The sequence below is a fragment of the Abramis brama genome (genome assembly GCF_963993115.1).
Source record: "Abramis brama genome assembly, chromosome: 7".
NCBI lineage: Eukaryota > Metazoa > Chordata > Actinopteri > Cypriniformes > Leuciscidae > Abramis > Abramis brama.
In genome coordinates, this window is record NC_139969.1 from 21370791 (window position 1) to 21386890 (window position 16100).

General features: G+C 33.1%; 2 protein-coding genes across 2 annotated transcripts; one reads left to right on the forward strand and one right to left on the reverse strand.

Moving 5' to 3' along the window:
• Nucleotides 1-659: 659 nt before the first annotated feature.
• best4 (bestrophin 4) lies at nt 660-5617 on the forward strand (the record flags this gene model as incomplete). Its single annotated transcript, XM_084119365.1, has 9 exons — nt 660-811; nt 900-994; nt 1089-1322; nt 2833-2987; nt 3071-3148; nt 3231-3380; nt 3469-3549; nt 3635-3771; nt 4144-5617. The coding sequence occupies 9 exons, from the start codon at nt 660-662 to the stop codon at nt 4430-4432; spliced, it is 1371 nt and encodes a 456-aa protein (XP_083975491.1). The 3' UTR covers nt 4433-5617.
• Nucleotides 5460-8025, reverse strand: rps8a (ribosomal protein S8a). Its single transcript, XM_084119364.1, has 6 exons — nt 7919-8025; nt 6831-6937; nt 6505-6604; nt 6125-6300; nt 5801-5930; nt 5460-5617 (listed from the first exon to the last, which is right to left on the reverse strand). The coding sequence occupies exons 1-6, from the start codon at nt 7920-7922 to the stop codon at nt 5508-5510; spliced, it is 627 nt and encodes a 208-aa protein (XP_083975490.1). The 5' UTR covers nt 7923-8025; the 3' UTR covers nt 5460-5507.
• Nucleotides 8026-16100: the final 8075 nt, after the last annotated feature.

Here is a 16100-nt window from a genome sequence, read left to right on the forward strand (position 1 = left end):
GTGTTTGTCGATGAGCAGTTCACACGAGAATGGTTTTACAGCAGTGACATAAAAGAGGATTTATAACTTAAGTAAATATTACTACGGCCTTTCAGAGAATTCAGGTTTTATTGCATATGATGTAACTAGGAATTCCTAGATTCTTTTATACTTGCTGCTATTTAAAAATGAATATTAACATGCATCAGAGAACAGGGTTTCCTATACAGTGGGATTCCCAACCATTCTCCCAAGACGTTTGAGGCTTGCATAAGCTTTTTTTTTGTTCTTACTAAAAAACTATTATAAACAAAGAACAAAATCTTGATCAAAAGATAATTTAGCAAATGCATAATCAAGTGATGAATAGCCTACCTAGTCATAAATTTGACCTTTACTGTGTGTTTTCCAGAGTAATCATTCATAATGATGAGACCTGTGTGAAACTGACATTGACCACAAACATGTTCTTTTAAACTGGGTTCCCAAACCATAAATCACAAGATGGATTGATAGGTCCACATTAAAGACACATATAAAGGTGAAAGCAAGAGGTGTTTTTTTTCTCTGAAAGAAGACGGGCTTGAAAAGAGCTTGAAGTAAGAACAAAAAAAAAAACTGTTCAAGTGACAGAACTGTGATGACTTCTAAATTCCTTGGGTTTTCCCTAGAATTCCACCATGACGGTGTCCTACACGCTAAAGGTGGCCGATGCTAAGTTTGGAGGCTTCTCAAAGTTGCTCTTCCGATGGAAAGGAAGCATTTACAAGCTTCTATACAGAGAATTCATGGTCTTCTGCTTACTGTACAGCTTCATCAGTGTTATATACAGGTATTGTGACATTTCCAAACATTCTGATAATCCACATTTACAATAATCGATCATTAAGAAGGTGATCAGTCTATGTTGCATCTTACAGGTGTGTCCTCAATATCGAACAACAGGAGATGTTTGAGCGACTTGCACGTCATTGCAACAAGTTTGCTAAACTCATCCCTATGTCATTTGTTCTTGGTGAGCATAAATGTTCTGACCAAATGTTCAACATGACATTACTTAATCTTTGGATTCCTTGTAACAAGTTAAACTGGTCTGTGGTCCTTGTTAGGGTTCTATGTCACACAGGCGTTTCAACGCTGGTGGGGTCAATATACAAGCTTTCCCCTGCCAGATAACCTGATGATGGTGGTCTCTGGGAATGTCCATGGCACAGATGAAAGAGGCCGTCTGCTGAGGAGAACTCTGATGAGATACGCAAACCTGTCATCGGTCCTCATCCTGCGCTCCATCAGTACACGAGTGCGCAAGAGATTCCCAACCCTGGAGGACATTGTGGAGACAGGTAAGATCTAAATTCGCATCTGATCATGTTTTGGAGGAATTTGAATAGAAGTACTGTTAAGGTGTTTTCCATATCTTCATTATAACGAATGAAGTAAACAGCCACTGCATTGTTTGTATACGGTGCAGGGGTTTTCAAACTGGGATCCGGGGACCCGCAAGAAGTGCTAGCGGGTCAGTGGAAAAAGTTCAGAGAAAAACAGTGTAAAAAATGTAGGCTACCTATTAAAAAAATGATAAAAATATAAAAATTAATAATTAAAATGAATTAGATGAATATTTTCAAAAAATAAGGAATTTATTAATAATTAATTAATTGAAATAAAATAAAAAGATTCAAATAAATAATGCACATTAGATTCATATTGAATAGATTATTTTAAGATAAATAAATAAATATTAAAAATTAGGTTAAAATAAAATACAAATGTGATTTAAATAGATAATAAATAAAACATTTAACAGTACAGTATTAGAGTAAGTAGAAAAAAAATTAATGTAACTGAACAGATGTGAAATATTTTCCAAAAATTGGTCTTTATCCATGAAAATATATAGTTCCCTTTTAGATGGGTGTCCCTTGCAAGGATGATCTTTTTTGATGGGTGGTCTCACTGAGGATTCACTGTAAAAAATGATCGTAATTTTAACGGTAAAAGACTGTAAAAATGCTACAGTGAAAAACTGTTAATTGGTTAACAGAAAGTTTCCGTACTATATACGGTAAATAACTGTGATAGATCTAACGGTACATTTAATGTAATTTTACTGTAACATACCGTTAAATTTACAGTTTTTGAAAGTGAAAAAACAACTCATTGTATAATTTACAGTGAAAAACCGTAAATTGACATTCCCACAATTCCCTGTGACACTTCACATTTGATGTATTTTTGTTGAAATAACTATGTTTGTTTCTTCATAGTTTTCTTCGTTTTTTCTAATCAGTTATGTACATTAGGGGTTTATGTTACATTTAATGTTGTTAAATTAATGTTTATTGCATTTTTAAAATTACATGTGTTACCATGATGGTGTTTAATGTTTGTGTGAATGACACTGTGCAGCTTCTATATATATTAGTATTAACTTTCTTGTGGAAGAACTGCTTGTGTTGAGCTTTGATTGATCATGTGACTCTCATCACTGCTGTGATTGGTGGTTATCAGTGTACAAAACAGATATTAATACTTCAATAGGACGGTAAATTAACTTTATATCATATTACTGAAAATTACTGTTATATTTACTGGATTATACTGTAAAATTGACATGTTGTTCAGAATAGCACGTACATTTTACAGTTTAAACCAGTAAATATAACAGAACTCCAGTGTGTTATATGCTGGTTTAAACTGTAAAATGTACATGTTATTCGGTAAAAGCAATTACTGTTTTGTTGTATATTTTACGGAATTGTTCTGGTAACCCCAGCTGCCAGTTTTTTTCCGTAAAAACTACGGGATTTTTTTTACAGTGTTGAAATCCTCTTATTATTATCTATTTTGCAGGATTCATGACTGCAGAGGAGCTCAAGAAACTAAACCATCTGTACTCTGACTTTAACAAATACTGGATGCCACTTGCATGGTTTGCAAACCTGGCATCACAAGCGAGAAAAGAAGGGCGTGTGAAAGATGATATAGCCTTGCGACTGCTCATGGATGTAAGTGTGTTTAAACATGTCAAGATAATGCATATGCACAATAAAAGCACACTCATTTGTTATACTTTCTTCCTCTTTGTCAGGAGCTGAACAACTATAGGTCAAAATGCAGCATGCTCTTCCACTATGACTGGATCAGCATTCCCTTGGTCTACACACAGGTGAAGCTCATATCTCACAGATCTTTCATGGGTTTAGCTCACAGTATTCACCTCAGGTCATCTCACTTCTGTTTGGATGCAGGTAGTGACCGTGGCTGTCTACTCCTTCTTTACATTTAGCTTAATTGGACGGCAGTTTGTGAAACCTGAGAAACCTGAGGAGAAGGTTGTGGACTTGTATGTCCCGATTTTCACCCTTCTGGAGTTCTTCTTTTACGCGGGCTGGTTAAAGGTACGATGGGTAGCATGCAAATAGCATTTTTTTTTTCTACAAAACTGATTCAATTTCTCTAAAATCAAGAGTGCATTCATTCCTAAAGGTAGGCGAACTTATCATTAACCCATTTGGAGAAGACGATGATGATTTTGAAACCAACCAACTCATAGATCGAAACATTCAGGTCAGTAAATTGATACATACACTACTGCATTTCAAAGGATGCATGTTTGATCATAACCACTCATGGAAATGTTTATTTTATCTAGGTTTCTATGCTGGCTGTAGATGACATGCATCAAAATCTTCCTCCCCTTGAGAAGGACAAATACTGGGTGGATAAGGGTCCTTCATATCCATTAGCTAATACGAAACCTGTCTTCATGGGTTCTACACATGACATGAGGTGGAGAACTGAAACTTATTTATAATTCACTTCAAATTTGTAAATATCAAATGGGCAGAATTGTATGTAGGGAGAAACATCAAAAATAGGTGTTTATCCCATATTACTCCATATCATTATTCCAATCACGTGAAGTCGGTTGGTCACTTAACTTGCTATGGAATAATCAAATGCATTGGCTAAGTTGTTTAACTGTAAATGTTATCTTATCAAACATAATAAATTAGTAGGTTCTTGGTGATTAAATAAAGTAGTGTTAAACAGAAACAGGTACTGAAGAGTAAATGGAAACCTTTATGTTGTCAGTATTTATGCATCAAATTCTCAAAAGTCTTCTTGCATTATTGACTGTTGTAATTCTGTATTTATTAGGATACTTGAGGATGATAATGAGGAATCTGTACCAACCCCCAAGACACAAATGCTTGCCATCAGTGTGTGGCCGACTACACACAAAGTAAAAAAGCAGAAGAGCAAGAGCTTGCAGCAGTTATGTCTTTGCTGCAGATCTACATGTAAGGGAGAGCGCTGTAGACATGAACAGCCTTCCAAGAGCAGCGTCCTCTCACCACAGCAACAAAACATGACCATTCAACACGTCTGCCAGGAACAACTCTTGGGGTCACCTGAAACTACAGGACCAGCAAACCAAGACCCATAGATAAATGTGCCACTTCCCACTCAGATTTGACTTGTCATGTATTCATGTACTTGATGCAATATTTAAACCCTCATCCCTTCTTGCACTTTTGACAAATGTACACCACTGTTCAAAAGTTCTGGGTCAGTGAGATTTTCTAAAAGAAATTATTTTATTCATCAATTATGCATTAAATTGTTTAAAAGTATCAGTAAAGATGTGTTAGAGCACCAGTAATGGTGAAAACTCAGCTTCGACATTACAGGCAAATTACACATTGAAAAGTTACATATAGAAAATATATTTTAAATTGTAATGATCAGCCTTGCAGTGAGTATAAATGACTTCATTAAAAAAACAACTTTTAAAACTTTTTTTTTTAAACAGTAATATGCCTTCTTGACTTTTCCAGTGATTAATGAACAACTGTTTTTTTAATCAATGTTAATTTATAAAGACTCTACCCAGACAGCAACAGTCGAGCCAGATCCGGTGGATTACACACATACCAGATGTGGGCCAACACTGTTGCTGTCTGGTTGTTTGTTACAGCTTCAAATTTTAAATGCATTTCTTCATATGTAATAACCAGTTGTAAAAGTTGTAATGTGTAGTTCTTTCTTGATCTTAGAATATTTTGAAGAGGAGCAGAACTAAAAATAAAGATATTCAAAGTTTATGACTCTGAAAGGCTTGCCATTCACAGTATGCATTTACATGTAGTAGACTACTGATCAATTTGGATTGATTGTCAAGAAATGTACACAAGTATTGCAATGACTACTTTCAAACAGTAAATTAAAAGAACAATTTCAACACTTGTGGTTTTTCTAGGAGTTTACAACCAGTTAATGCAGTACGAGGCCAGCTGCTTAACTTTCTCAATCCTCCTTTTAATAAAATGTTTGTGTGGAAGATCAGAGTCATTTTACTTGTCATGTCAACATACACCAGAAACAAATTGCAAGATATCATTAGGGGCCGAGTCTCCTCTTGGCAAAGACAACTACACATTGTGTTGCATGAAATGAGAACAGCAGAAACATGCAGAGTTGGGGAATTTTCTTTAATGGTCGTATCAAACAGAGCTGTACATTTATTTGCCTTTCTTGGCTTTAATCTTCCTCAGGTAGAACTCCAGTTCTTTGCCCTCGATGATGTAGCCATCGGCCCTGCCACACTGTCCTGGTCTGGAGGCAATGCAGGCTGGAGAGAAACAAAACCATAGATTAAACACTTAAAGTGAAGGGTAGCGTTGCTGCAGAAAACATTTCAGTGGGAATCAGAAATGGTATAGACTTCAGCACTGTTGTCTCAGTAGCAGAACTGGTTAAAGTTTCATCATGATCATCACATCAGTATCACTTAAAGGCCTCTTCAACATCTTACCAAGAAGCTTCCCCTGCAAGAACTGCTCCTCCAACAGAGGACTGATTTTGCTGGTCTTTCTGCGCACGTCAAACTTCTTTTGGACCTTTTTCGACCTCTTTTTGTTCAGGATCTCCTCTTCCTCAGGGGTCTGGATTGACAAATCAAATACAATTAGAATTATGCTGAAACATTGTGCATTTTAATATTTAAGGCTTATGAACTACAAGCCTTCCTCAGAGTCTTAAACTGCATCACTCTCATTCAGTAGCAGAACTGACAAATATTATCATCAAAGAAAGACCATCACTTAAAAACTGAATTAGGAAATTTGATTGGATTTACCAGCTTGGCACCCTTCTTCCTGCCAAGTGGGAGGGCGTAGTGAGACTCAAACCATTGTCTGTAAGGAGTGCTGTCCACAAGGACCACGCAGTTCTTCACCAGGGTCTTGGTTCTCACCAGCTCATTGTTAGAGGCGTTGTAGACCACATCAATGATCCTGGTCTTGCGGGTACAGCCTGAAATGTCATTAATATATTAAAACAGCCTGAAACTGAACATCCAACAAACGCTCAGAAAACATGAAACATCAGGCTGAATGTATCTTTCTCAGAGTTAGAACAATGTTATCCATCATGCACATTCAGTAGCAGAACTGGACAGATTATCTTCATTGAAAGAGCTACACCTGTTTAAGCAGCACCAGACATTTATAAACTTACATTCCGAGCCCCATGAGAAATTGCCCACATCAAGCCTCAAGGCACGGTATTTCTTGTTTCCACCACGGACTCTTATTGTGTGAATGCGGCGAGGTCCAATCTATGAAGAGGCACAAAAATGTGGTTATATAAAGTAACAAAGATCCATGAAGACATACTTTGAGTTCGGCTGTGTGTCAGAGTAACTATGACTAATCCTAACATCGGAAGGTCAAAGACTTTGACCAAAACGGCCAAAAATGACCAACCTAAGGACGTGTTTACATCATCCACATTGGCATGAAGAGATACTTTCTGATAGCAACACACATTTAAGCTAGGTTTACCTTGGTGTTTGCAGGAGGACGCCCAAGCTCATATTTCCTTTTCTTGTGGACGGGCTTGCGTTTGCCACCGGTCTTACGGCGTTTATGCCAGTTATCCCTTGAGATACCTGAAGTGGAAAGATTGAGATGCATTACAAACAAATAAAAGAAATCAGAGAATTCACTTCTATCGCATGCATGAGTGTTCAGTTCTCCAAGGTGTTATCCGCATGAAAAATCGGATTCCGCAAATGGATTCATCATGTACACTCAAGTTTAAAAGTAAAAAAAAAAAAAAAAAAAAAGTAAGTCTAAGTTACGCACCCTCATGTCGTTCCACACCTGTATGACTTTCTTCATAGAACACAACTCAGTCATCCTGCCTAAAATCTCCTTTCGTGCTCTATGGAAGAAAGTCATACAGGCTTGTAACAACGTAGAAGACGGCAGGTTTCATTTTTCGTTTAACTGCCCCCTTTAAGAGCAAAATCTGGTGTGATCACAAAAACTGCAGTCAAAAGGTTCACATTAGCAATAAGCTAACAGTTCGGACGTCTTTTGCTTTAACTTCACGAGCCACCACAATAACACATTGGTAAAAGCTGCATCCCATTTAAGACGACCAATATTAAGTAAACGACAGCTAGTTAACATTTACAACTAACGTTACCCAAATCTAACTTTCAGCTCACGTTAGATGGCCATGCAGCCTCCAGTGGTTAACACGTTACGTTATCTTCTGCCCGTTTAGCCTGTCGTGTTAACTGGTTTCTCAACTAAAGTTTAGTTCCCAAAAACGAAGAACCTTTATCTAGGAATAAATCCGCCTTGTTCAAGTCTAGGCATAGAACCACAGCCCTAACTACACTCTAAACGCTGGTTGAGAGCATATTCCGAATGAGCGCAGCCATCTTGTGCAATGGCTTCAGTCACTTTCCTATTTTTCTCGTTAAAATATCTGAAAAAAAGCATCGCATCGTCTAATTTGTGCCTATATTACTTGAAATCTACCTTTGTGATATAGCACAGAATAAGTTTAAACAAAAGCATCATCGGATAGATCAGATGATGACGGATTGTCCCAGCGATGAGAATCTGAAAACACTTACCCATTCTCAGGCGCCGGCTAGAAAGAGGGTTTGCAAAGGCTCATGGGCGGGTTTCAAGCAAACACATATCGCGAGAATTCCTGGAGAAATCGCGAGAGTAGCGGTTTGGGTTCAGTGGGAAAACACTTGACTGCCACCACGCGTTAGTAGGTCATAACTCCGAACATTTCCAGTGTTTTTATATACTAGTGCAAAATGCCCGTGCAAAATCAGTTTTTTTTTGTAATTGTTGGTTTGGTGCCCGTGAAAGAGACTGTGAACGCATTGAATTCAGGGAGCAGGCTAGGTTACTACAAATGATGGCCGTGAATAAAATATAATATTCAGAAGTAAACAGTGTAGCTGACAGAGTGTTTATGTCAAGTTTCAAGTTTGCTTTATGTGTATAGCACATTTAAAACAGCCAAAGACTGACCAAAGTGCTTCACAACAGAGGAAAAGCATTAAAATACAATCAAAACAAACAGACAGATTAGACAACAGCGAGAGTTAAGAAAAAAAAAAAAAAAAAAAAAAGCTAATATGCCAAAGAAAACAAATGGGTTTTTAAGAGAGACTTAAAAATGGTCAAACTCGGAGCCATTCGAATTTCCACAGGCAAGTCATTCCAGAGACGCGGGCCAAATACCGAAAAGGCACGATCACCTCTACGTTTAAGTCTAGATTGTGGAATTGAAATAAGATTCTGGTCTCCAGATCTTAGGCTTCTTGAGGGGGAATACTGATGCAGCAGATCAGATAGGTAGCCAGGTGCTTGATTGTGCAATGATTTAAAAACAAATAATAAAATTTTAAAATGAATTCTAGATTGCACTGGCAGCCAATGAAGTCAGAATGTTTATTTTTTAAACCACAATCTTCTAAGTGCTTCTTTTACCGATATATACGGTGGCCGAGAGAGCTCAACGCGCTGCAACTGAAGAAAACACATGCAAATAGAAAAAACACCCGCAAATTAAGAAAACATCTTCATCAGTTTCACAACACATGTGTGCTCCAAATACTCACAACACAACCAAATACAGAAACGCGCTGCAAAAGTTCACAACACAAACAAATACAGAAACGCGCTGCAAATAGGACAGAACACAACGGAAATGTTTCCGGGGAACCCAATAAGTGACGGCTCGTGAGCTTTACCTATGCCCTACTCTCTTAAAAGGGCAGACGGCAGAGCCCTTGAATTGGGCACTTTGGAGGGAGCGGGGCACTTGTGTGCCATTATGTTGATGAAGGGAGCAACGAAAGACAACGTAATTTCCTCATTATTTTCACCTGGGATGTTCCCATGACAACGCAGCGCGTGTCCATCAGCTGAATAGCTGTTCTTACAATATAGTATTATAAATATAGTATTATTGCTGTTAACATAACTGTTGCAAATAAATATACATTTTATACAACAAAGTTTTTAAAATATGCGTTATATCTGTGTGTGAGTGTCTCAACTTTAAAACTTGCCGTCTCATATTTGGACCTTAGCTGCATTCTAACATTTCTTATGAAACTTATTTTAACATAACATGACAAAATGTGTACAATGTAACTGATGTATAGATTAATGTCTTTCCCTCATGTTCTTTTTCTCTATCTTTATTTATTTATTTATTTATTTATTTTAGTCTTCAGCTCATTGTTCTTTTTAGAATTCTTATGACATTGAACATATATTGTAAATACATTTTGTATATTGTATACAAAGTTGTATGTCATAAACGTGTCATCTCTGTATGTTTACAACTACAAATGATGCCTGTGAAAGAGACTGTGAACACATTGAATATTATGTTTAGTTGGTGAATAGCATAGGCTTCTATTAGGCTACACAGTAGCGATAACGTTAAGCGCACCAGAATTAAATATAATATTCAGAAGTAAACAGCATAGCTGACTTATAGATTCAGTTTACATCCACAAATGAATATGAATTACATCAACAATGAATTACATCCACATCCGTCGATTCAGGGAGCAGTGCAAAGTGCCCGTGCAAAATCAGTTTTTGTGTGTTTTTAGTAATTGTTGGTTTCTTGGTAAAGAAAACTATAATATTAAGAAGGAACCAAACTATAATATTCAGAAGTAAACAGTGTAGCTGACTGAGTGTTTATGTCAGAATGTTTATTTTTAAACCACAACCTTCTTGGGGCTTCTTTGACCGATACAACCCTCTAATGTCAGAATGTTTATTTTTAAACCACAACCTTTTAAAAATGATATATTTAACGATATCTTTAGCATTTCTCATCCAAACAACGTCAAACTTGGCACTGCACTTACTCGTGCCCGTAGCGAGACACCTGTCAAAATCAGTGTGTTTTTAGTAATTGTTGGATTGGTGTGTTTGAGTGCACATTGTTACAATTACACAGCAAAAGTTCAGTGACATTTTTATTTATGCATGGTAGAAAGCACAACGTGAACTCGCTATGCTTGAGCAAACATTATGCTTGAGCAAACATTTTGTGAATAGGCAACTACAAATGATGCCCGTGAAAGAGAATGTGAACGCACTGAAAAGGATATGTTTAGTTGGTGAATAGCATTTACACAGTAGCGATAACGTTAAGCGCACCAGAATGAAATATAATATTCAGAAGTAAACAGCATAGCTGACTTATAGATTCAGTTTACATCCACAAATGAACATGAATTACATCCACATCCGTCGAGTCAGGGAGCAGTGCAAAGTGCCCGTGCAAAATCAGTTTTTGTGTGTGTTTTTAGTAATTGTTGGTTTCTTGGTAAAGAAAACTATAATATTCAGAAGGAACCAAACTATAATATTCAGAAGTAAACAGTGTAGCTGACAGAGTGTTTATGTCAGAATGTTTATTTTTAAACCACAACCTTTTAAAAATGATATATTTAACGATATCTTTAGCATTTCTCATGCAAACAACGTCAAACTTGGCACTGCACTTACTCGTGCCCGTAGCGAGACACCTGTCGAGGTGGAAATCCATCGGACTAACGGTTCGAGAGATATGTGGTTAACAGACACACACACACACACACACACACACACACAGACAGACAGACGTTTCTGTAATTTATAGATAGACTAGTGCAAAATGCCTGTGCAAAATCAGTTTTTGTGTGTGTTTTTATTAATTGTTGGTTTGGTGTATTTGAGTGCTCATTGTTACAATTACACAGCAAAAGTTCAGTGACATTTTTATTTGTGCATAGAAGAAAGGGATATAATATTCAGAAGTAAACAGCATAGCTGACTTACAGATTCAGTTAACATCCACAAATGAATAAGCGCGTCGATTCGAATTAGGGAGCAGTGGAAAGTGCCCGTGCAAAATCAGTTTTTGTGAGCTGATCGCCGTCAAAAAAGTTCAGGAGATACAATGTAATAATACATCGTGAAATTATAACTTTATTACGTAAGGAATAATTGACGGTTATGAATGTAATTTGATACTTATTGATCATGTCCAAACGCGTGTTCAGCGCATTCAGTCTGTGTTCAGAGTCGGTGTTTAAAATCTGCAGTCGATGAAAACAGTCAGAGAATGTGTCAGCTAGTCGTGTGTCCCCAGCATTAGTCTGCTATCACTCCGCTTCGCGTCGTGACCGCATTACCACCTCGGGTGTGCATTATTTTTCTAATAATTCAACGGCCTGAAGTCAATTATTCCGCTTATACTACAGTTACCACACCTCGAAACATTGTTCAGATTATGTATTTCAAGACGTTTGTAAAGTTTTTGTCATTAAAACGCTCTTGTATGTAGGACTAATTTCTTACGCATCTAATCCCATGCCTCCGTTGCTAATTCCAAAACGTCATTTTAGAGTTAGTAACGGAGGTTTGAGCCACTGATAGCAGACTAATGCTGGGGACACACGACTAGCTGACACATTCTCTGACTGTTTTCATCGACTGCAGATTTTAAACACCGACTCTGAACACAGACTGAATGCGCTGAACACGCGTTTGGACATGATCAATAAGTATCAAATTACATTCATAACCGGCCTTAAAGTGTGTCCCCGGCTTAATGCAGTTATTAATGCAGTTTAGAGAGAGATGATGCAATAATGAGACAGAAAAGCATGTGCGTCATTATTATTTTTTATTTATTAATTCAATTCGTTTTAATTAATTCGTTCTTTTTTTTTTCCTATTATTGACAGATGACAGTAGATTAGCCAAATAAATGAAACACAAAGCCCTTTTAACAAGTAGGCCTATCAATAATTATTTATTTGTTAAATTATCTGCAATAAAAATCCGTGCTGCAGACTATCCATTTATTTAGCCTATATTCAGTTTAATTTTCTATTGATTATATAGGACTATATACTTTATCTATTCAAATTAAACTGCATGTTTCCATTGATTGTGAAGCTAGACATTGAAAATTGCAGATCAAGCGCATGGGGCTAAATGTTTTTTCTTGTTATGAATTGTATCCTATTTTCCGTTATTACAGTTGACTACGCGAAGTGATATGGAACTGTAATGCGGTCAAGACCTGCCTGGAACTACTTTAGCCGTGCGTTTCCCTGAAAATAATGCACACCTTAGAACGTTTGTCAGCCAATCAGATTCAAGCATTCAACGGCCCTGTAGTATAAAGTGTAATAATGCATTGTGAAATTATACCTTTATTACAGTGTAATAATACATTGTGTTATTATACATTTATTACAATGTAATAATACGTTGTGTTATTATACCTTTATTACAGTGTAATAAAACATTGTGTTATTATACATTTATTACAATGTAATAATACATTGTGTTATTATACATTTATTACAATGTAATAATACATTGTGTTGTTATACATTTGTTACAATGTAATAATACATCGTGAAATTATAACTTTATTACAGTGTAATAATGCATTGTGTTATTATACATTTATTACAGTGTAATAATACATTGTGTTATTATACCTTCATTACAGTGTAATAATACATTGTGTTATTATACCTTTATTACAGTGTAATAATACATTGTGTTATTATACATTTATTACAGTGTAATAAAACATTGTGTAATTATAACTTTATTACAGTGTAATAATGCATTGTGAAATTATACCTTTATTACAGTGTAATAATACATTGTGTTATTATACATTTATTACAATGTAATAATACATTGTGTTATTATACATTTATTACAATGTAATAATACATTGTGTAATTATAACTTTATTACAGTGTAATAATGCAGTGTATAATTATAACTTTATTACAGTGTAATAATGCATTGTGAAATTATACCTTTATTACAGTGTAATAATACATTGTGTTATTATACATTTATTACAATGTAATAATACATTGTGTTATTATACATTTATTACAATGTAATAATACATTGTGTAATTGTAGCTTTATTACAGTGTAATAATGCATTGTGTTATTATACCTTTATTACAGTGTAATAATACTTTGTGTAATTATAACTTTATTACAATGTAATAATACATCGTGAAATTATAACTTTATTACAGTGTAATAATGCATTGTGAAATTATACCTTTATTACAGTGTAATAATACATTGTGTTATTATACCTTTATTACAGTGTAATAATACTTTGTGTTATTATACATTTATTACAAAGTAATAAAACATTGTGTAATTATAACTTTATTACAGTTTAATAATGCATTGTGAAATTATACCTTTATTACAGTGTAATAATACATTGTGTTATTATACATTTATTACAATGTAATAATACATTGTGTAATTATAACTTTATTACAGTGTAATAATGCAGTGTATAATTATAACTTTATTACAGTATAATAATACATTGTGTTATTATACCTTTATTACAGTGTAATAATATTTTCTGTTATTATACATTTATTACAATGTAATAATATATCGTGAAATTATAACTTTATTACAGTGTAATAATACATTGTGTTATTATACCTTTATTACAATGTAATAAAACATTGTGTAATTATAACTTTATTACAGTGTAATAATGCATTGTGAAATTATACCTTTATTACAGTGTAATAATACATTGTGTTATTATACATTTATTACAATGTAATAATATATCGTGAAATTATAACTTTATTACAGTGTAATAATACATTGTGTTATTATACCTTTATTACAATGTAATAAAACATTGTGTAATTATAACTTTATTACAGTGTAATAATGCATTGTGAAATTATACCTTTATTACAGTGTAATAATACATTGTGTTATTATACGTTTATTACAATGTAATAATACATTGTGTTATTATACATTTATTACAATGTAATAATACATTGTGTAATTATAACTTTATTACAGTGTAATAATGCAGTGTATAATTATAACTTTATTACAGTATAATACTACATTGTGTTATTATACGTTTATTACAGTGTAATAATATTTTGTGTTATTATACATTTATTACAATGTAATAATACATTGTGTTATTATACATTTATTACAATGTAATAATACATTGTGTTATTATACATTTATTACAATGTAATAATACTTTGTGTTATTATACCTTTATTACAATGTAATAATACATTGTGTTATTATACCTTTATTACAGTGTAATAATATTTTGTGTTATTATACATTTATTACAATGTAATAATACATTGTGTTATTATACATTTATTACAATGTAATAATACATCGTGAAATTATAACTTTATTACAGTGTAATAATACATTGTGTTATTATACCTTTATTACAATGTAATAAAACATTGTGTAATTATAACTTTATTACAGTTTAATAATGCATTGTGAAATTATACCTTTATTACAGTGTAATAATACATTGTGTTATTATACGTTTATTACAATGTAATAATACATTGTGTTATTATACATTTATTACAATGTAATAATACATTGTGTAATTATAACTTTATTACAGTGTAATACTACATTGTGTTATTATACCTTTATTACAGTGTAATAATACATTGTGTTATTATACATTTATTACAATGTAATAAAACATTGTGTAATTATAACTTTATTACAGTTTAATAATGCATTGTGAAATTATAATTTTATTACAGTGTAATAATGCATTGTGAAATTATAATTTTATTACAGTGTAATAATACATTGTGTTATTATACATTTATTACAATGTAATAATACATCGTGAAATTATAACTTTATTACAGTGTAATAATACTTTGTGTAATTATAACTTTATTACAGTTTAATAATGCATTGTGAAATTATACCTTTATTACAGTGTAATAATACATTGTGTTATTATACCTTTATTACAGTGTAATAATACATTGTGTTATTATACATTTATTACAATGTAATAAAACATTGTGTAATTATAACTTTATTACAGTTTAATAATGCATTGTGAAATTATAATTTTATTAAAGTGTAATAATGCATTGTGAAATTATAATTTTATTACAGTGTAATAATACATTGTGTTATTATACATTTATTACAATGTAATAATACATTGTGTTATTATACATTTATTACAGTGTAATAATACTTTGTGTAATTATAACTTTATTACAGTTTAATAATGCATTGTGAAATTATACCTTTATTACAGTGTAATAATACATTGTGTTATTATACCTTTATTACAGTGTAATAATACATTGTGTTATTATACATTTATTACAATGTAATAAAACATTGTGTAATTATAACTTTATTACAGTTTAATAATGCATTGTGAAATTATAATTTTATTACAGTGTAATAATGCATTGTGAAATTATAATTTTATTACAGTGTAATAATACATTGTGTTATTATACATTTATTACAATGTAATAATACATCGTGAAATTATAACTTTATTACAGTGTAATAATGCATTGTGAAATTATACCTTTATTACAGTGTAATAATACATTGTGTTATTATACCTTTATTACAGTGTAATAATACATTGTGTTATTATACATTTATTACAAAGTAATAAAACATTGTGTAATTATAACTTTATTACAGTTTAATAATGCATTGTGAAATTATACCTTTATTACAGTGTAATAATACATTGTGTTATTATACATTTATTACAATGTAATAATACATTGTGTTATTATAACTTTATTACAGTGTAATAATGCATTGTGTTATTATACCTTCATTACAGTGTAATAATACATTGTGTTATTATACATTTATTACAATGTAATAATACATCGTGAAAGTATAACTTTATTAC